At 35.7% G+C, this 22,916-nt stretch overlaps 1 protein-coding gene and 1 long non-coding RNA gene across 18 annotated transcripts in view; both read left to right on the top strand.

The window, feature by feature from the left end:
• Positions 1 to 22,916, top strand: part of SOX6 (SRY-box transcription factor 6) — a 398,531-nt gene that overhangs the window by 248,543 nt on the left and 127,072 nt on the right. For 11 of the 17 annotated variants that reach the window (XM_042959663.1, XM_042959672.1, XM_042959668.1 and 8 more), the window contains one exon: positions 19,644 to 19,767. In XM_042959663.1, the coding sequence (XP_042815597.1) occupies positions 19,644 to 19,767 (124 nt within the window). The remainder of the gene's footprint in view (positions 1 to 19,643; positions 19,768 to 22,916) is intronic. The other 6 variants (XM_042959670.1, XM_042959669.1, XM_042959665.1 and 3 more) reach the window with 1 other exon arrangement.
• LOC122231525 lies at positions 3,653 to 16,876 on the top strand. Its single transcript, XR_006208761.1, has 4 exons — positions 3,653 to 3,738; positions 4,880 to 4,947; positions 12,461 to 12,519; positions 16,863 to 16,876. It is a non-coding gene; the product is annotated as an uncharacterized LOC122231525 (long non-coding RNA).

Raw genomic sequence — 22,916 nt, 5'->3', positions numbered from 1 at the left:
AAAAGCTTCAAGGGATATAGGGCATTACAGCACCACATCTCTAACTAGCTGGAGCATAATACATGATTTGAGTCCCCAATATTTTCTAACAGTAAGGTTTGTTTATTAAAGAAACCCCATGCTGTGACTGAATCTGTCTAATAGAAGCCATGTTTGAACTTGAACATTCAAATGTATGCCCATATATCTTGGGCATATATCATACATAATGATGTGGGGTCTAGACATCTTTCTGGGTTTGTTTATGTCTGTTATGGATTCCCCTCATTATCCATGCTGTTTGAGGGAGACCCCATGGATTCAGCTAGTTTATTGCATACTTTCTATATTTTAAGACTAACTCAGAGTTCCAAGTGGCACATATGTTCCAACTTGGAAGATTATTTTCTCACTTTCCTTTTTTATGATGATGATTAAGGAAAAATAAAGTAAGATTTTAGGGGATGGTGACATGTTTGAGAGTGGCTAACCATAATCCTTTTGGCCATGTTTCAAATATAGTTTCTTATAATTATTTATTTTATTATGCTACTCTTCCTAAAATTTTTTGACAAGTTTGAGCTATAGCATCTGTTTTCTTATTTTTAAAACCATATTGTATACCATCTGTTGTTTCATTATCATTGATTATAACTTTTAGGATTTAGGAAAGGTAGATAAAGACTTTAATCTTTAATTGTACAGTTTATTATATGCAGTATACTCAATGCTAGAATTAAACAAGTTTACCTAAAGAATAGATTTTAGATATAAAAAACTTTTATTTCTAGTTCCTATTATTAACTTGGAGCAAGTAGCAGCTTGGCTAGCAGCTTTCATTATTATTGTTGTTAAAATCTCTCCCGTGACATTGATTTTATAAAATTAGGTATCTCTATGCATAACTCCTTAGTTTTTAAAAAAGTATTGTTCATATTCCTTATAAGTGCAAAGCTTTTTTTAATCAAGTGAAATAAACCAAATAGCATTATAAGAATTTGCAATAAATATTGAAAAAAGGTGGATTGTCATTAGAATTTATCATTATGGATATTTTTTTTGAGGAGGTGATATAGCACTTGCTATAAATATTCATGTTCTTAAATCTAGAGATATTCAGTGATTAGGTGATTTTATGCCTGTTTATGCTGAAAGGAACAAAAGAAACTTTAAAAACTGAAAGCATAAACATAATTGAACCACCCACTTAAAAGAGAAATTGGAATAGATGTTTTCCAGGGGAGAACATGCTTTCTGTGTAAAAAGAGCTAGTGTAACAAGAAGTCATCTATTCTTGATTTCTTTAGACAGCTAGAGCTTTGTGCCTTGTCTAGTTTCTGCGTTTTAAGAGCCTGTTCTGTGTAGCAGAAATAATACAATAAATGGGTTTAACCACATTTGTCTCAGCTAGACAGTCTGCTTTGTCAGAGATTGCTGGTACAACATAAACAAATTATGTGTTTGTAGTGCTTTTCAATGAAAGCCTATCTAACAGAGCTGAGATTGTGTTTCAGCAGCTGTAGATTTAATCTCCTACCTGTCAGTTAAAACAGGCATTTCCTGAGCCTGATAAGGACTGGTTGTAGAAGAGGAAAGTAGTCACAGCTGGACAAAGACCTATTGTTATTGGCTGATAATTTCTATGTAGATTCAACTCCTTATTCTACCATGGAAACTACAGCCATAGTACAGTTTTAAAGGAACTAACCTGACCTTTTTTATTGTTAAATTAAGAAGAGTTAAAGAGAATCAAAGCTAAGCTTTGTGTCCTTCATGTTTGAGAGTTGTCATGTGGAACTAAAAATCAATGTCTGTAGTTTAGATCATCATAATTCCAGATCATTGTGGATGTGATAAATAGGATCTTGGAAAATGCCTGTTCACAAATTTTTAAGTACATTTTTAGGAATTCTACTTGTAATGCACACTAGAGTCAAAAATTAAATCTGTAGATAGATACTTTATATGACTCACATGTCATGGGACATGTCTTTTTCTTTTTTTCTATTTTTTATTTGTGAGGGTGGAAGCGGGTGTTCCCATTCTCTCTTTGTTTCATGTAATTACCCATAGAAATTTATACAGTTAAGTTGAACTGTCTCAAAATTGGTTAAGTTTGTTTGGAGAAAATATCTATCTCTACATTTCTATAGAAGTTATTATAATATTATAATGAGTCCCATGTCTCCCAAGTCATGAATGGTTAACAATAGGGCACACTGATAGACCGGTCCTTGCATTTGTATGAACTTGGCCAGCAACCTAAATCCACAACTTTTTAATTTTCAGTTTAAATTTCAATTTAAAGTCGTTCATGAGTTTTCAAGTTTAAAAATAAATATGTGCATGAAAGTCCTTTGGGAAACTTCCCCTTGCCTTTACCTCCCCCAACTCCCAAGTGTGTAATCAGTCATTCCTCACAATCCCGAGGCAGCTCTTTCTGCCCACAGGTTCTGTCTCCGTAATGAAACCACCTTTTTGTACCAAAAAAAATGCATATGCATATATATATATATATATATGTTATATATATATATGTTATATATATATATATATAATATATATATGTGTTATATATATATATCATATATATATGTGTTATATATATATATGATATATATATATATCATATATATATGTGTTATATATATGATATATATATCATATATATATGTGTTATATATATATGATATATATATATCATATATATATGTGTTATATATATGATATATATATATATATATATCATATATATATGTGTTATATATATATGATATATATATATATCATATATATCTTAATTTAATTAAATATTTATAATTAATTTTTCCAGATTTCTTGAGAAATGGATTGACATACATCACTATATAAGTTTAAGGTGTACAGCATGATAGTTTGATTTACATATGTTGCAAAATAATTGCCATAATAGGTTCAACTAATATCCATCTTCTCATATAGATACAAAAATAAACAATAAAAGAATGAAGAAAAAATAAAGGAAAAACATATTTTCTCTTTGTGATGAGAACTCTTAGGATTTACTGTCTTAACTTTCCTATATGTTATACAGCAGTGTTAGCTGTAGTCTTCGTGTATATTACATCCATGGTACTTATTTATCTTGTAACTGGAAGTTTGTATGTTTTGACCACCTTCCTCTGGTTCCCCCTCCCCCCAGCCCAATCTCTGCTAACCACAGTCTGATCTCTTTTGCTGAGTTTAGTTTTTTGTTTTGTCTTGTTTGTTTGTTTTTTAGTTCCATATGTGAGAACACATTTGTCTGTCTTTCCTCCGTCTGACTTATTTCACTTAGCATAATGCCACTAAGGCCAATCCATGTTGTTGCAGGTGGTAGACTTCTCCTTTTTTTTTTTGTAAAGGCTGAATAATATTCTATTTTATGTATGTACCACAACTTCTTTATTCATTCATTCATTAGTGGATGCTAAAGTTGTTTCCATGGCTTGGTTATTGTAAATAATGCCGCTATGAACATGGGAGTGCAGATATATTTCCAAGTTAGTGTTTTCATTACCTTTGGATATGAATCCCTTGGTAGGGATTTTTAGAAATGAAATTGCTAGATCATGTGGTCATTCTATTTTTAATTTTTTGAGATTGTTCCACACTGTTTTTCATAGTGGTTGTACCAATTTACATTCCCGCTAACAGTGCACAAGGATTCCCTTTTCTCCACATCCTCACCAGCATTTGTTATCTTGTCTTTTTGATGATGACCATTCTAATAGGCATAAGGTAATATATCATTGTGGTTTTAATTTGCATTTCCATAATGACTAGTGATGTGAAGCATCTTTTCATGTACCTGTTGGCCTTTAAAGCATTTTCTATGGAGAAATGTCTGTTCAGGTACTTTGTCCATTTTTTAAGTGTTTTTTTGTTTTGGTTTGGTTTTGGTTTTTGGTTTTTGGTTTTTGGTTTTTGGTTTTGTTTTTTTTTGCTATTGATTGTATGAGTTCTTTATATATTTTGGATATTGACCTCTTATCAGATATATGGTTTGTAAATATTTTTCCCATCTCATGGGTTATCTTTTCATTTTCTTGGTGGTTTCTTTTGCTTTGAAGAAGTTTTTTTATTTTATGTAGTTCCATTTCTTTATTTTTTATTGTGTTGCCTGTACTTTAGGTGTGTCATATCCAAAAAATCATTACCAAGACCCATGCCAAGGAGTTTTATTCATATGTTTTCTTCTAGGAGTTTCATGTTTTTAGGTCTTATGTTTAAGTCTTTAATCCATTTCAAGTTAATTTTCATGAGTGGTATAATGTATGGGCCCAGTTTCATTCTTTTACATGTGAATATCCAGTTATACCAGCACCATTTATTGAAGAGACTAGACTATCTTTGCTCCATTGAGTATTTTTGGCTCCCTTGTCAAATATTAGTTGATTGTATACACTTAGGTTTATTTCTAGGCTCTCGGTTCTGTTCTCTTGATCCGTATGTCTGTTTTATGCCAATACCATACTCTTTTGATGAAGATGCCTTTATAGTATAACTTGAAATCAGAAGTGTGGTACCTCCTTGCTTTGTTCTTCTTTCTCAGAATTCCTTTGGCTATTTGGTCTTTGGTGGTCCCATGTAAATTTTTAAGTGTTTTTTTTTCCTACTTCTATTAAAAAATGCCTTTGAACTCTTGGTAGGGATTGCATTAAATCTTTAGATAGCTTTAGGTAGCATTGATATTTTAACAATATTAATTCTTTAAATCCATAAACACAGGATACCTTTCCATTTATTTGTGGCTTTGATTTCTTTCATCAATGTCTTATAGCTTTCCATATAGAGACTTTTCACCTCCTTGGCTAAATTTATTTCTAAATATTTTATTGGTATTGATGTTATTGTAATATAATTAACTTTTTAATTAAAGTTTTTACAGCAATTTCTATTTTGCAAAGAGCTACATATATCATTTGATCTTTGCAAAATATTTGAAAGGTAAGTATAACACTGGGGTTTGGAGTTTACATTTGTTGAAGTGTGAGAGACTGAGTGAGTAGTAAACAGGTAAAAATTGTGGTTACAAAAGATAGTACTACTTTTCTTAAAAGTCCACAATACCCTAGCTTGCTTGTTTCCTCCCTCCTCTTTCTTCTCTCTTTACTTTCTTTGTACCACTTTTTATATTTCTCTTTTCATTCTTTTTTTTTTTTTTACATTTATTTATTTTTGAGAGACAGAGTGTGGGCAGGGGAGGGACAGAGAGAGAGAGAGACACAGAATCAGAAGCAGACTCCAGGCTCCGAGCTGTCAGCACAGAGCCCAATGCGGAGCTCGAACCCATGAACTGTGAGATCATGACCTGAGCCGGTCAGACGCTTAACTGACTGAGCCACCCAGGTGCCCCTCTTTTCATTCTTCTCATGTCTTTCTTCATTTCATTTCTCTTCTTTTCTCTTTTCTTTTCTCAACATCTTGTAATTAGGGCAACCCTGTCTAATACTACTTTTATTTTGGGGGGGCGGCACAGAAGATTGGCTAAAATTTTAAATCTAAGATATACAATGCTCCTCCTTCTTTATTTGCTTACTATTAAGAAATATCATCAAGGGCTATGTAATACGGTGTTTTACGTGGAGTGAAGTAAAAATCAATACTTTAAAATAGAGAACAAATGAATATTAGGATTTATTAGTAGGATTGCTTAAATAATGTTGGAAAAGTCAATGTTTTTATTTTCCATTTAGAATTCTGATTATTTTTATGTTATTGACCTGAGTGATCCAGCATATCATCCCATTTCTTTTTGGGCTTGGTTTCTATTCCTTTGCATTTGCAATTGCATAAGTTATTCCTAATCAGTCTTAAATGATGTTATTGGTCTATTGTTCTTTGTAATGCAAAAAGTTATGAGAGGTAAATTGCTGCAGCATATGACTCTGTATTGTAAATTCCAATTTCATTTGACATATACGACATTAGTATAAACTACCAACAAAAACTGAAAGCAATAGATGTTTAATTTAACCAGTGTTTGAGCCAGTTTATATATATTAGATTTTCAACTTTCTGATCTTAGATTGTCAACTTTCTGATCTCAAAAACAGTTGATTTTTTTTCCCATAGAAAAGTTGGCAGGTAGCTTGAATAGTTTTAAATATTCCTATTCTTCCCATACAGAGACTAAATTCAGGAATTACATTTTTAGTTTCCATCAGTAAGCTTCTCTGCTACCTAAACTTTTATTAAAAAATATAATATTTGCAGAAAATACAATATTTGCAGTGATGTAACAGTAGCCACTTAGATTTTAATTTGTTATCCTCTTCTCCCCTGTGGCATAAAAGAGTACAAATGTTTGAAAGTTATGTGCTTCTTGTCTCATATGGAATCGCTGGACAAGCCATGTTTTAGTCAGTCAGTTAATCAATCAGTCAGATAATTACTTTCATATTTAAAGGCACTGTCCTGGTAGTAGTATATTACGAACCTATCTGCAAGATTTTTTTTTACTGTACCAGACAGGATATATAAGATGGAAAAAGGCCAACAATATATCCCTACTTCACGACTGTTGAGGTCGTTTCTAACCTGGTCTCCTTGCTTTCATTCTTGCACTAATATAGTCATTTTCCTCACAGAAACCAGAATGATCTTTATAAATCTAAATCAGATCTCATGCCAATTCTCTCCTCAAACCCTCTAATGGCTTTCTATCACATTCAAAAGAAAATCCAAATTCCTCACTGTGCCCTACAAAGCCCCAAATGATCTGGTCTTTGCCCATCTTTCTAATCTTTCCCTTGCTACTCTCTGCTCATTTTGCTTTGGACTTATTAGGCTACTCAACCCAAGTTATTGCTGCTTCAGTTACTTTGCCCCATGTGCCTTCTGCCTGAGTTGCTTTTCTCTCGTGTAATTCCAGGTAGCATTTCCTTAGGTCATTCAACCCTGTGCTACATTATCTTCTTATAGAAGCCTTCCTTGGCCATCCCTATCAAAAATAGTCCTCTCTACTCCTTACCCACTATATCCCTCTTTCTGGCCTCTACCCTTCAAATGCTATCTCATTATCTTACTTTATTTTTATTCATAGAATTTATTATGAATGGGTATGTTTTGTATTTTTATATATTTTTTGCCCACGTGTATGTATACACACACACACATATATACATATGTATGCATATATACTTTTATTTTCATGTTGTCTGTCTTCCCTAGGAGATAATGGTAGAGGATTTTGTGTACTTCTATGTCCCCAATACCTAGATAGAATTGACACCACAATAATGTCAGATTGAAATAAAAACCATTAAATAATTCAATACAATATGTGCAGTATAAATTTTAACAGAGGGAAAGATATTTTTTGCTTGGGGAATTTTCATTTAGCAGTTGAATTTGAGCTAAACTTTGAAAGGTAGGTCAGATTTGGGAAGGCAGAGAGGAGAGGAAAGATCAGTCTATATGTTAGAAGAAGTGACTTGAACAAAGACTTAGAAGCTATTGAAAGCAATAAATGAAAGATGGCAAACATAATAGAAAAACAACCTTGAAAGGTACATTAAGAACATCTTACAGGCTGATTTTAATACCAGACTAGGCTAGGGAGTTTGGACCTTATGTTTCATAATAGAGACATTATTATATCTAAGTTATTTAATATGAACATAGTACTAAATAAAAATACAAAAAGAAACTTTCTCTCTTTATTTTTTTAAAGTTTATTTATTTTGAGAGGGAGAGAGAGTGAGCACGAGCATGGGTGAGGAAGAGAGAGGGAAAGAGAGAATCTTAAGCAGACTTCTCGCTGTCAGTGTGGAGCCCAAGGCAGGGCTCAAACCCACAAACCATGAGATAATGACCTGGCCAACATCAAAAGTCAGATGCTTAACCGAATGAGCTACCTGGGTGCCCCTCTCTTTTTATTTTTATTTTATTATTATTTTTTATCAACAGAGACCACATGAGAAAGGGGGAGGTCAGAGAGAGAGAGAATCTTTAAAAAAAATTTTTTTTAATGATTATTTATTTTTGAGAGAGAGAGAGAGAGAGAGACTGAGCACAAGTGGGGGAGGAGCAGAGAGAGAGGGAGACACATAATCCAAAGCAGGCTCTAGGCTCTGAGCTGTTAGCACAGAGCCTGACGCAGGGCTCCAACTCACAAATCGTGAGATCATGACCTGAGCTGAAGTCAGATGCTTAACCCACTGAGCCACCCAGGCACCCCAGAGGGAGAGAGAATCTTAAGCAGGCTCCACATTCAGCACAGAGCCCGATCTCATGATCAGGTCAAGATCATGACCTGAGCCAAAATCAAGAGTCAGACGTTTAACTGACTGAGCCACGCACCCCCAAATTCTCTCTTTAAATAACATGTTAGCTTATCCTTACATCATCTTCAGTGTTGACATACTTTGCATTTACTTGGGGTAGCAGGTGAAGAAGCGTGTGTAAGTGTGTGTGTGTATGAGTAGAAGTGTACATGCTGAGGCTGGGGCAGGGGTTGTTGATTACATTCCAAAATGACATTGAAGTTGCAGGTCATTAACTTTTTGCACTAAAAAGATCAGAGTGCGATAAAGAGTGAAAGCCTGAAAGTTATTATTATTTTCTTAATTTGTTCTTTTAATGTTTATTTATTTTTGAGAGGGAGAGAGACAGAGCACAAGTAGGGGGAGGTCAGAGAGAGAGGGAGACACAGAATTCAAAACAGGCTCCAGGCTCCAAGCTGTCAGCATGGAGCCCGGTGCGGGGCTCGAACCCATGAATTGCAAGATCATGACCTGAGCCGAGGTTGGACACTTAACTGACTGAGGCACCCAGGCGCCCCTTTGGCTATAGTTATTATTTATCCTTTTACTCAGTATCCATTTCTTATAGCAATCCCCTTACTTTACTCTCCAGCCCCCACCTCAGTTACATATATAGGCACCATCTCTTATTGGTACTTCCAGGGAAGGTCAGCTTGCCATGGCTGGGCCCCAGCTGTCAATAGCTTAGACATCTTATTTATGTTCTGTTTGGAGTTCACAGCATATTTTTCAGGCCTGTAGCTTCAGATGAAATTGCTTCTATTTTTGATAATAGCTGATGCTTAAATACTTCTCTGTCATTCATTCTATGTTGTATAACCAGCCCACTGTGACATAACAAATATTTTTTATTATTATTTTGCAAAACTGTATTCTTGGCTCTTCTGGTGAGAAGAGCTTATCATCTCTGTCAGTAAGGATTATAATCAATGATGATAAAATTATTAAAGAAGCTTAGAGTCCTCTTTATACTATAGAAGAATTTCAACAGATGTGCTAGGGGAACTCAGTCATTAAAAATATTTTCTAATAAATGAATAAGGTCAATTTTTATATTCTCACACCAACCAGTGGACTTCAAAGTCCGAGCATGGCATGCCAAAAGAAAAGATTGCTGTGATGAGGTATATTTGGAGCAGATGCATATTTCTGTTGCTTCGATTTGAGGATTGCAAATGATAAAAGGACTTTGAATTGATTCAGAAGGTTAAAAAATCAGAATTATTGTAGCTTAGTTTCAGAGAATGAAAATTCTGTAATACATCTGTGTTATGAATATTTGTTGAGCCCCTACTCTGTGCAAGAGAGGAGCTTTTGCTAAGCCCCAGGGAGATATAAAGTCCCTGCCTTTAAGTTGTGCATAATTTTAACAAGACCTGTAGTCTAAGATGTAAACTTGCATTTCTGTAAGAGGAATTTAATAATTGAACTCTGGTCATTGCTACCAGAACAAGCTTGTGTAAAATACTTCAGGGGTAAAAGCCAGATTGCCTTCATTACAGGTCAAAAGTTTATGAAAGGTTTATATCTGAATTTGGTTGTTACAAAGAAAGGAATGCCATATTCTTCACAATGTTACCATATTCATATGGCATTTATACAAAATTTGAAAAAAAAATTAATTTCCATCTTTGCAAAACATTTTGATCATTGTATATTTAATGGGGTTTCCATCTGAGAACAACAATCATTAGTCTCTAATATGTTTCATACTTCTGTGGAAATAAGACAGGGTGGAATAAGAAACATTCATCTTCACTAGTCTTTGGAAATATCTAAAGTAATTGACTAGCTCAGTCTTCTGTGATGGCCTGGTGACCACTAACTGTGACTATTTGCATAATAGTCAACTCTTCACTTCTGTAGTGATAACTGTTTGTATCTGATTAAAATTAAGACTGTTTTAGTTCTCTTGACTTTTCCAGAAGTTGCAAAAATTGAGATTTGCTGTTCTGCTTTAACCAAACAAATGCACACATGGGGATAACAATATGCTGAGTTTATGCAGATTTTACAGCACGAATCTGAATAAAATACCCACTAATAGATCCTTAAGGAGTAATAAACACACATGAATTTTCCTTAGTTGCACTTTAAAGTGATTTTAACATACTACTAGACCTTAACAATAATATTTAATTGACAAGATTATGCATTTGTATGGATTGAAAAGGTGGTAGATATCTAATTCCAAATGAATCATAAATTTTACTTTTGCATAACATGTTTTATTAATTTCTCTCTGGCCAGGATATTCTGCTTCCCTCCTGGTGAGAGTTTCTTAAAACATAGTAAGATAATTTAAACGCATTTAATTAACATTTATCATCCATTTTATAAAGTAATCTGACTTTTGTCCTCATAAATACTCTCAAAATTTTTCTAGGTTATAGGCCATAGGAAGACTATGGAATGATACTTAATGGAATTTTTGTTGTAATTTAGTTTTCTTTTTAAGCAAATCTTTACTTTCTCTGTTGACCATGTTCCCAAGTAAGCTGACAAACTGGATGATTTGTGCTATTATGTAAGTGAAAACAAACCTAGCACCACCACCTGATAAAATAAGGCTATAGACTTCTCTAAGCCATCTTTATATTCCCAGTGCCTACCACAGTACCAGTCAGATAGTACTAGGTGCTCAATAAATGGCTGCTGGTCAGGTGATTAAACACAGGCACTATAGACCTCTTTATAAAGTGACATGTTTCTTGGGAGCCTAAGAGGTCATCTTATATGTGTGGAGCTCTTTATTTCCGAGAGTAAGAGGACAAATAAGTAAGAGATACTAGGAATTATGATTATATTAGTGCTAAATCCATGTTCTTTTCTTTCAAAATTCAGTATTTAAACAGAACATGTACAAATGAATGAGATCGGGGTGCTTGGAGGGCTTAGTTGGTTAAACAACCAACTCTTGATTTCAGCTCCGGTCATGATCTCATGGTTCACGAGATTTAGCCCCACTGTCAGCGCAAAGCCTGCTTGGGATTCTCTCTCTCCCTCTCTCTATACCCACCACCTTCTCATGCGTGTGTGCTCATGCACTCACCCTCTCTCTCTCTGTCTCTCTCAAAATAAATAAATAAATAAATAAATAAATAAATAAATAAATAAAATAAAGTGAACAAGAGATAAAGAAGTGACATTTGACTACTGATGATCCTGGTAGATTAATGAGTTATTTGCCCATTTTAGAACTTATAAATAGAGTGGGTATATACAGTATGCTGAGATTATAAAAAGAAGTGTTAACACAAAGGACAGGATTGGCTCTTTCAGGGTTATTAATATCTCTCTCTGAATATGCACCTAAAGAAGATTTTTAGAACTTGTGCTATTGACCTGATGGATGGAGTTATTGTGCTCTTACATTCAATGATCATTTCTGTCCTGTATAAGCAAGGAAGAAACCTGGAAAATGCAGATTGTGATGTGGATTTAAATAACTATCTTAAAGACCAACCTAGTAAAAAAAAATTGCTTTGTTTGCATGTCTTACTCTTGTTAGAGTGGGGACATAGTGAACTAGAGACAAGATATGTTTTTTTTTTATTTCTTCTGTGAATATGTTAGATATTTTATGAAATATATTTAGCAGTGTAAATTAGTAAAGACAAGTTGACTACTGAAGTTATTTTCTCTTTTTTCCTTCAATTAACTTCTTGCTGAGGTATAATATACATGCAGAAAAGCATTATCATAAGTATAAAGTCAGCTCTTAATTGAGGTTCAAACTGAAACATAAGACTCTAAAAGAATAAAGACAGGATTTTTAAAAGGATGTCTTTGGATTATAATATCTTGAATTTGTTCTACCTTTTCATGATTTTTCTAGGCCCTTTAGTGAGGATTTTGAAAAGAGTGGTGGCAGTAGTATGCACAGTTCTTGGAAGAAATTGCATTACATTAAAGATGAATGTTAACAATGGTAACAAGTTGTTTTGTGTATTATCCTGGTGGGCCCTGAGAGAGTGAGACAGAGAGACAAAGATGATGGGGGGAAGGGACAGAATATTTGCTACCAACAAACCAACAAACAAAAACAAAGCAGGACTTCCGGATGCAGTTACATAATGTCTATCCATTGCAAGTTGATGGGAAACATCTGGGAAGATGGGACTCTGTTCTCAAACAGTCTTTTGTGTCCCAGAATTGTTCCTGATGAAATTTGATTTTTTTTCTCCTACCAGATCCAGGTAGATTCTCTACAAGCAGAGATTTGCTAAAAGACAAATGAAAAGCAAAGAAGGTGATACCAAGATGTATTTAAAAGTCATTCTTTATTATTATTATTATTTTTACTAATAATAAAAGTGATTCATTGCATTAACCAATGCATATCGGTGCCCAGAAAACTGGCTCTTTGGTCTAAGGTGCTTCTCACATTGATCAGTTGTTACAACATGCCTACTATATCCTTAGCCTTGTGATAAAAGCAGTGGAGCATATAGAAATATAAATGCCACAGGCCATTCAGGACACTCAATTTATTTCATGATAGGTGATTAATGAATTGAAAAAATTAATGAATAGGTAGTAGGCCATATTTAATATAAGACTCCTTTGTGTACTTCCAACTATGGTCGACCAAGAGAACTTCAATATGCTGACTACTACATTATGCTTTCTAAAATAGGACAGAACATGGTCGACATTTTAGACAGGATTTAAGCAAAACCAGGTTTGAAACGGTTTTATGTTAAGGCATGCATGTATCCTACCAAATGAGACCCTTTCCCTCCTAACTCTTCAGAGTTAACTGAGATCCATATACAGTTTGGCATGTACTTTTTGGCACTAAGAAGACACCTCCCTGACTTTGAAGGCTTTTCATGCAAGGTTTCTGGGTCCTTTACTTCTTCCTCTTTAGACATGGAGGCTTTTACAGTGGTAGTATTTTATACGAATGACTCAGCTATTCTTTGCAATAAAAAACAGAGCCTTCAGGAAATTCCCTCCCTGTGCCCCCCTCCCTCTCCAATTGCTCTTTCCCACTCTTTATTTTCTATCTCTGTCTCCCTTTCTCTGTCGTCATTTACAAACATTGGAAACAATTCCTTCCAACAGATTAAAGAAGCTTTCTTCAATTAAACCACATGAGGAATGATTTACTAGAAATAAAGCCTTAAAATAATCTTCACTTGCTCACTGGTTTTAACTCAGTATTAGACATTAATATGCTCATGATTTTCAATACAAATACATATTTCCCATCACCAAAAAAGTTAAATAATCTTCACGAAAGAGAAAATGAGCCCCCCTGAGTGTCACTCTGTTTGCATATTAGCGCATAGCCAGGTCTCTGCCAAGTTGCTCTCTGACTGACTGCTGCAGATGCTCTTTCTCAAGTATTCTGAGTCATATCTTTAGTACAAGTCTTCAGGGACAAACAATAGCACCTGTTCCTCACAAGATATCAGGCCAGTTAGCCCATTCATGTATCTTTAATGAAGCTCTGGGGCAGATGGCAAAACACGGCATCATCAACAACTTAGCACAGAGAAAACAAAGGGATAAGTATTGATGCAACAATGCTGTTTTACAGATAGGAAGAGACAGAACCCAAGTGTTTCACATGCGTCTTGCTGCTGTCTTGATTGTCTGAAAGATGTGAACACCAAGCACTTAAAATTTCTTGGCATGTAGCCTATTTGATCAAGAATGTGTTCCCCACTTTCGGCAAAAGGGTAACACTTTGGTCAGGGACTGTGGAAGTTTAGAATCGATGGTCAGTTGTACTTGGGCACCTGCAGTTTGTTTCTTTCGTGATGCCCTGACTCAGCTTCACCTACGATGTAGTTTCTGGTTTCTTGTGATCAGTCAAGTGACATGCCCAGCCGGTTAGTGCTGACTCTGGTTTCATGTTCAGAGAGATATTTTTGGCCACGTCAAATTTTACTCTTTGTATTAACCAAATCATTTTTACCTGTGGAATAATGAAAGGATCTTTGAATTTGTGCTAAGGGAGAGCTACACTTTCAAGAAAAGAAGATGCTATTTGAAATTTTGATAACTTCTTGGGAAAGACATGTGGAGACTGGCAATTCTTTGATGGAGTGAGGGGAATTCTATTAGTTTTTATTCTTTCGTAAAATATTTTTGGAAGTTGCTGCTTCCAATGTGACTGCCTTCCCCGGCATGTCATCAAATGGGAAGATAGGATGATGGGAAGGAAGAGGGAAGGTAAGCTTACATTCTTCAGAGCGGGGTGGGGCTTTTCTGTATATTCACAATTCTTTATCTGTCCTAAGCCCTGACACTCAGTGCAGTGAACAGAACTCACAACTTCTATAGGAGAAAAATATCCTGGATGCTTATGTGATTCTTGTGTGGCTGCCAAGCGCTCTTTCTTTATCTCTCCTCCCTTCTTTGTTCTTGCTTTCCATTTCTGTCCCACATTCAATCAATAATTTTCTAGTAAGTACAAGTACAATAAATGGAAAGCTATGAAAGGGGTAAATTATTGCTTTAATACATGCTTTATCCTCATATTACTTGCACTGGACCATACTGGTCAGCTTTCTATAAAAGGTGGTAGTTGCAAGTATTCATAGACCTCCACTACCCTTGTGAGTTTTTAAGACGCATAATTCCTTTAAAATAATATCACACTGGGGAAATCTGAATAAGGTTGTTGGATTGTATCAATGTCAATATCCTGGTTGTGATAGTGTACTGTAGTTTTTCAAGTTATGGCCATTAGGGACAAATACATGGGATCTCTCTGTAGTATTTATTTAAAATGCATGTAAATTTACGATTACATTTATGAAACTTTCAGTCAACTGTTATTACAAAGCATTATATTCCTTGTCTCACTTAGGTCTGTTTAGCAAAAGACGACTTGATGCTTAATATAATATGGCACTTAAAAATGTAGACTTTGATCCTGAAACCTGGACTTGAATCCTGGCTGTAGCACTTTTTAATTGGCCAACCTACCGAGGCTCTCACGGTTTTGTCTTTCTCATTAAGTGAATGAGGAGAATAATAGTAAATACCTCACAGAGGTTTGAGGATTAAATGAGATAGATCATGTAAATCATTTTCCCAGTGCTTGACATATAGGAAACACTGGAAAATATTGGCAGCTGGGATGATGATGATTATCATTACCATCATCATCACTATTATTACCTCTATAATTAGAGCTACAAGAGGAGTGCTTCATCATCTTCTCTTGGTCTAGATTCTAATTGCTACAGAGTATTTTGTCTTGTCTTTAATAAGGGGCATTTTGATTATTCACATCATTGTTTTCCTTGAAATAAGTTAAGGGCAAGTTTATCGTTTGGAGCTAAATAATTACTGTTAATAAATATAATACATTTTTGAAATTAATGACAGTGGCTTTAATTGATCAAATTGTTCTGGGTACAAAAAAGAGAGAAGAAGGAACAAACTGGAACTGAACAATATACTCTCCCTACTCCAGAGTCACTCCAACAATCTACCTCTGAAATAGAAAATTTGTTTTGGTTGCAGCCCTCCAGATTTTCTTTACCCAAAGAACATACACACATGATTTCTCTCTTTCCTATCACTGAAGTCCATGTGATGTAGTGGAAAAAGCACTGGACAGGGTGATGAGCAGTTCTGGACTCCAATCCAGCCCTGTCGTAGATAGTGTGACCACAAGCCATGTCTTTTACCTGCTCTAGGCACCTATTTCCCTATGTGTGTAGTGTGAGGTTTGGCTTAGATTAGTGATTCTCAGAGAGTGTTTCCTGGGCCACACTGTCCGCTTTACCTGGATACTTGCTGGGAAAGTACACTCTCGGACCCCACCTCACATCTACTGATTTAGAGGCTCTGGCAGCGGGGAGGGAGGGACGGTAGGGCCGAGCAGTCTTTGTTTTAAGAAGCCCTCTAGCTGAACTAGATACATGCTGAAGTTTGAGAATCACTTCCCTGAATTAAATTTTAGTCTAAATATTAGATTGTTGGGCCTAGCTCCCAGAGTTTCTGATTCATAGATCTGGAAGGGGGGCGGGGCCTGATAATTTGCTTTTTTGAAGTTCTCAGATGTTGCTGATATTACTGGTCAGGTATCACACTTTGAGAACTAGTAGGTTAGATCAGCTCTAAACTCTGTTCCAACTCTGATTCTATCATTACGATTGCTTTCACAATGTCTTCTGTCCCCCTTCTTACTTACTTTATCCCCCAATTTACTGAAGCTGCCTCAAAACTAATAGCCTTGAAAGTTTCTAACATATCCTACTTTGTAGAGGATGATGGACAGAAAGGAACTTCCCTAAATTCTTACAACTTATGTTAATGTGAAACACCTACAGCTCTTTGGCATTGACATTGACCTAGACGGTTTAGTTAGTCATCTCACGTATGTAGCTAGTTACAAAAGAAATATCTTCATGCACCAAGATTCCAAGATTCAAGAATTAAGGTCTGATGCTTAATTGCCATTGATCCCCTTATGTTGTCTCATGATCTGAAGAGCTTGGGCACCAATGTAGAAGTAAAATTATATTTTTATCCTAAGATGCTGTTTAATGAATAACAGTAACATTCCCAAATTGCATCTTCAGATGATCCTTGTAATCCCACCTCTTCTATTTTATGGTTTTCTAGATACTTGGGATGGGATAATGCTCTGTGTGGCCTACTGTCTGCTAAGAACATGACAAGCCTCTGCCTGTCAAATTGAATTATTTAGTTGGTTCATATTTTCTTTTCTGAAGTAGAGTTATGGGTAAGAGTCACTGTTTCTTGTGTGTGTGTGTGTGTGTGTGTGTCTGTGTGTCTGTGTGTGTGTGTGTTTTAGTAATTTGATAATTTTCTAGAACAGAATATGCAAACTGCATATGAAAAAAGGAGGGCTCTTACATTTACTGAGTGCCTATTATGTGCCAGTCACTGTGCCACAAGTGTTACTTTTCTGGTCTATTGAACCCTCACAATAACCATGTAAGATAATATCATTAGCTTTTAGATGAGGAAATAGACTCAGGAAGGTTAAGTAACTGTTCATGATCACACGGCCAAGGAAATGGCAGTGTATAGATTTAAGCTCAGATAAGATTGATAACAGAGCTTCTGTAGGCATCGTACATTCTGAACAAATATGTGGTAAATGAATGAATAAAGCAATGAGTACATCACATTATCTTCCTAATGCTGAATTTGAAACAATCTGGATCATAGAGTTGGAAAGGCTCTCTAGGTCATTATCTAGTCAGGGGTTTAGTTATGTTTATCCTTTAAAGGATCCCTAACATGTGGGTATACAGCCTTTACTTGACTACCTCTAGGGAATATGACACACGTGACTCTTTAATCAGAATGATTGTTGAATAAGTCGTTATTAGAAAATTCTTCTCTACATTAAACTCCCCTAAAATCCCTTTCTTAAGTCTAGTTCTGCCCTTTGTAACTGCTCAGACTTAATCTGATTCTTTTGCCAAATGAAGATAGCCTTGTATCTTTTCTCTCCCAAGCTAAATAGCTCCTTTTTTTCAGCTACCTCTCAAGATCCGTAGCACATAATAACTTAATAAATGTTCGTTACAAAGAAGGAAAGAATAAATAAATATGATAGCTAGACCTCTCATTTGTTCCCCTTTAAAGCATCAAGCATCTGTGCTATGTTCTAGGTACATGCTAGGAACCATATTTCTAGAAGAAAATGAAACGATTTCCTTTGATGTGCTCTTGCACTGAACAGTCCTACCAAAAAGACTGTGTTTTATTTTCTGACATAGAACAGTGCCCTCATCTTTGACATCTCAGGTTTGCATCAGGTCACAGCAAGCTTGAGTCGAACAGCCAACCTAGTGCTTTTCTTCAGGGTTAAAGGCAAGACCTGGGCACAAGGGGATCAGCTCCAATTTACGCAGGCTAAGTTTGTACTCTAATGTACAAAACTCGGGCTTACCTCAGCTAAAATGGTAGAAATAGCTGCCCAAAGCTAGTTTCTTTCACGCCCCACTGGCAAGGTAGTAATTGCACAAAGACCTTTTTATTATAAGTTGATTTTCCTGAGAAATGAATTCAGAAAAATACTGTAAAGTGTTTATTTTTTGCTTGCCCTTTATTAACCCACATCTTAGGGCTTTCCCTAGAGAAAAGCTGTTGGTAAATGAAACCTCTTAGACCCACACAGAAGCATTTTTGCACCATGTCCCTGGCTGTGGAGGGAACAGGGACAGGACAAGGCAAGTTGGTGCTATGTAAACAGGGTCATCAGCCAGTGTATGGAATTTTGCCTAAAGAGAAGATTTAAGAATTTAAATGGGGGAAGGGTTTGGGGTTGGTAGAATTACTGGTAAATGTTTGTATCTTAAACAGGATATAATGCAGCTCTTTTATACTAGTAAAGAGCCCAAAGACCCAGTTTGAACTTAAAGAGCATCTCTGTTAGTACATCCTAGTTTTGATCTTTAAATAACAAAAGTCCTATAGTTCAACCTATGAAATCAGGCATTAAAAGCCAGGGCAGTACCTTACTGTGATGCTATACTGGAATCAGGGTAGCATGTGTAGAGTAAAAAAAAGGGAGCTAGGAAATTAAAATGTGATTTCACAGGCATGATTTTGTCATAGCTCTTATTTTCTTTATATGGAATACAAATACAGATATAGAGTGAAGATTTTCTGTTTTGCATTTTTGTGCTCTTTGATACATTTATTGAGGTCAAATGAAATTTGATATAGTAGGATTTATTATGAAATGCTCTCTGAATACAACTCCATAATTACTGAGCTACATGGTAGTGCATAAAGCTGTAAAACTGCTAAGCCAGACAAGCAATTTATATGTTACATCGAGGTGTGTATGGCAAAGAATATTAGTTTAATTGGGAGCCAAGATGTAGTAGCCTTAAATCTAAAGAGCTATATGTTTAACATAATGCGGTAAGGCTTTGAAATAAGATACCTAAACTGGGGAGATAAAGCATTTGGAATATATAACAATTAGACATTATTTTCTGACCAAGGATACTAAACGCTGTTTTCCAAATAAAGGGCAGACAGAATGCAAAGCAGGTCAAAGGGCAAAACCTTTCAACATTGCACAGTGTAAGAAGCAAACTTGTTTCTTCCGATTGTTTTAAGGAAAAGAAAAAGAAAAAAAGGAAAAGAAAAGAGTCGAGATAAAAGAAAAACCATTCACCACCATTTGGTGGAAGCAGGGATGAGGCAAATTCACGACAAGGTTGTGTCCTTGGAGTCCAAATGGGATCTAAGAACAGGGATTTGGTAACTTCTGCCTGTGTTTTCTCAGGGAGCAGCTTCGGAATGAGGTCAGAAGTGGGTGGCTGTTTGGGTACCAGCACACCAGCAGGAGTGAAAAACAAATACTTCTTGGCATACATTTGTTCTCTGTCTGATCATAGGCTCTCTTCTGTTTAGCAGGTTCAGGGTCACATGCCTCCGCTCATGATCCCAATTTTTCCACATGACCAGCGGACCCTGGCAGCAGCTGCTGCCGCCCAGCAGGGCTTCCTCTTCCCCCCTGGAATAACATACAAACCAGGTAAGTAGAGAGGAATTCAACATTCTTTTGGAAATGCTAAGATCCTCATGTTTTTGCTTAGTAGTCACAACAAACACAGGAGCATACAAAGGAACTATGAATAAAATGATCATAAAAGCTGATTTTAAAGTCAAATTAGAACCGGAAAGTTAATTGGGAAGGAGGCATGTTACTCGTTTGTTACAAAAAAACTTTTACTTTCTCTTTTTCCACCTGGTTTGTTCTGAATTCACAGATAAAATGCTACTTTCCCTGGAGACCACAAATTTTTGTTAGCTCGCTCTCATACCTTTACTGTGAATAATTGTCTTTGGTTAAAGACACTTTCCTCCTCCTGAAGAGCTTTTATGCTCTGGGAGAGTGGTCACATACACTATAAAATGCTATTGTTGTTTGTTGTCTGATTTCTCCTGGAAGAAAAGTTAAAACTGGGCAGATTTAATTAGCTCACCACTAATAGGTAAGATTCCTTTTGATTTTAGTTGAAATAATGAAGCATTCAGTAGTATTTTCTCATTCATCTTTAAACCTCAAAACAGGTCACATAACCTTGCAGTGAAATATGTTTTGAGATGATTTAGCAAATGTTATGATTTTTCTTTATTCCTCTGAGTTTACTGGACTCCTGGGGAATTCAATTAGGGACATAATGGTTTGAAGCTTCTTTCAGAGCCTCCTTGTAAACAGGGCTTTAAATGTTTAAAGATATGTTGCCAAAGGAATCCAATGTAAGAAGATAGTCAAGTAAATAAAGTCAACCTTAATTTCATTTGTGCATTCTTTGTAAGTGACCTCAGCTCAGAAGTAGTGACCTTGTTCTACTCATTAATAATTTCCGTGTCAAGTTCTTTTTAACATATTAACCTGATTATATTAACCACCAAATCTGAGTGCAACAAATCTGAGCGCAGCGGCTTCTTTGTGTATGGGGTGTATAAAGTGAACAAAGGCATTTTAATGTGCTTAAAGTAATAATAAAATATAAATCACTTTACTAAAATCCTCAGTAAGGAAGCTTACTACATAGCGTATAAAGCAAATCTAGTGAGGTTTCACATCTATTTTAGTTGTTTATTGCTATCGATTACTCTTTTGCATTTGGTAGATTACCATCTTCCTTGTGAGGAAAGGTAGGATGTCTGTCAAAACTCCTATCTTTCAAGGAACAGAGATGTTAAGGATTTGCTTCACTTGAGGACTGGCTTTGAAAGTGCCTCAGGTACAAATTAGCCACACCTGGTATTACCAAAGATTTTGGGATACCTGAATGAAAGAAAATTGTATTGTTCAAATTGTCAAAATTTGATTTTTCTACAGCAGGATTTTTAGAGCAGATTTTATTCCCTATGAAATTGATATCCATATTAAGGACAGGAGTATATTTTGTCAGAAAATATTTTTCTGTCAGTGGTTCAATCCTTCCCTGATGTCTCTAAGTAGTTCTGAAATATTTTTCCCCTTGACTTCCCTTGGAACATTGATGTGAGCTAAATTTACTGGTTTACCCTGAATCTGGGTAGTCATTCCTATTCCAGTCTTAGAAACCTTTTTAATGATCTGTGCAAACCCTCTGTTTAATTTCAGTGTTTCTACATTTAAAATTCTTCACGTTTAAAAATTGGGTATGAGCCTTATTTTCTACTAGACATAACATCAGCATAGTTGACATGTTACTTACCTAATTTTGCTAAAAACAATAATGCTGTTTTTCATGGGGGAATATATTGTTACATAGTTAATGAATTTGGACCACTTTTTAAAAATTCTTCTCACACAGCATCAGTGAGATTGTAGAGAGTAAGAAGAATATGGAGATTGATGCGTCGCCTGGGTGGCTCAGTTGGTTGAGCATCTGACTCCTGATTTCAGCTCCGGTCATGATCCTAAGGTCGTGGGACCAAGCTCCACATCAGGCTCCATGCTGAATGTGGAGCATGCTTAAGATTCTCTCTCTCTCTTTTCCTTAGCCCTCTTCCATGCTCATGCTCTCTCTAAAATGAATAATAATAATGATAAACAAATAAACAAATAAATAAAAGAAGAATATGGAGATTGGGAGAGTATTTTACGGGAGTGAGTCATCTCCATCAAACAACATATGTGCAGCATATAGTAGTGATCAGGGGTAGCAGAATTGTGTTTGATTGTGGTGGGTAAAAATGTTGGTTAAGGCAGGACAGTGGGTTTGGACACATAGGGCAATTTTTAATCACAAACAAGGCTGATAAAATAAGATATTTTCTGGTGACCCCTAAGAAAATTTTATTAACCAGAAATCTAAATTCTTTAATATTTTTGCTGATCTAGGTTTTATTGCATATACAAATTATCATTAAAAGGATTAAAACTATATGTTTTTATGTGATTAGTAGAGAAATTATGTACTCAGGAGACTTCATCTCTACAGTGTTTTTGTCATTCACATCAATTGGAGGAGTAGAGGAAGCATGTTAGACTGGAGTCTGGACTAGGCAAACTTTTTGCCCCAAACTGAGCTAAGAGAGTTTCATTTGAAATACATGTGAAATAATGATTAATTTTTTTAGTTTATTTATTTATTTTGAGAGAGAGAGCAAGGCGGAGTGAGGCAGAGAGAGTAGGGGGAGAGAGAGAGAGAATCCCAAGTAGCCTCCACACTGTCAGTGCAGGGACCGATGTGGGGCTTGAACTCACAATCCATGAGATCATGACCTGAGCTGAAATTGAGAGTCAGATGTTTAACCAACTGGGCCACCCAGATACGCCAATGACCAAATTTTTAGAAAAGAGTAGCTCTGTCACATATAAAAGCCTTGAAATGGTGGCATAACTTTATATTTTGATCCCCTAAGCAACAAGATGAGCGATCACTATCTTGGTCTTATAAATCACAAAATACATTGTTCTGTTTTCGTACCTTTTCCGCCTTCCCATAACCTGAGACAATTCCATAGTGTTTGTGCCTTCAGTTGTTTGAACAATTGTCTTGATTTCCAGAAAGCATGGGCTACCTCAGGGTGATGTTCACTGTCAAAGTTGACTGTTTCTGAATCCATTATCAGGACAGTCTAAACAAATGCACTTAGGGCTATGGACCTTCTTTCCTTCAGATAATTTGACCCATTGCTCTGGGCATATCAGGGTCTCTGTATGCAATAAACACCAAACAA

This window comes from Panthera tigris, chromosome D1 (genome assembly GCF_018350195.1).
Source record: "Panthera tigris isolate Pti1 chromosome D1, P.tigris_Pti1_mat1.1, whole genome shotgun sequence".
Classification (NCBI taxonomy): Eukaryota; Metazoa; Chordata; class Mammalia; order Carnivora; family Felidae; genus Panthera; species Panthera tigris.
This window is presented reverse-complemented; position numbering and strand designations above follow the sequence as displayed.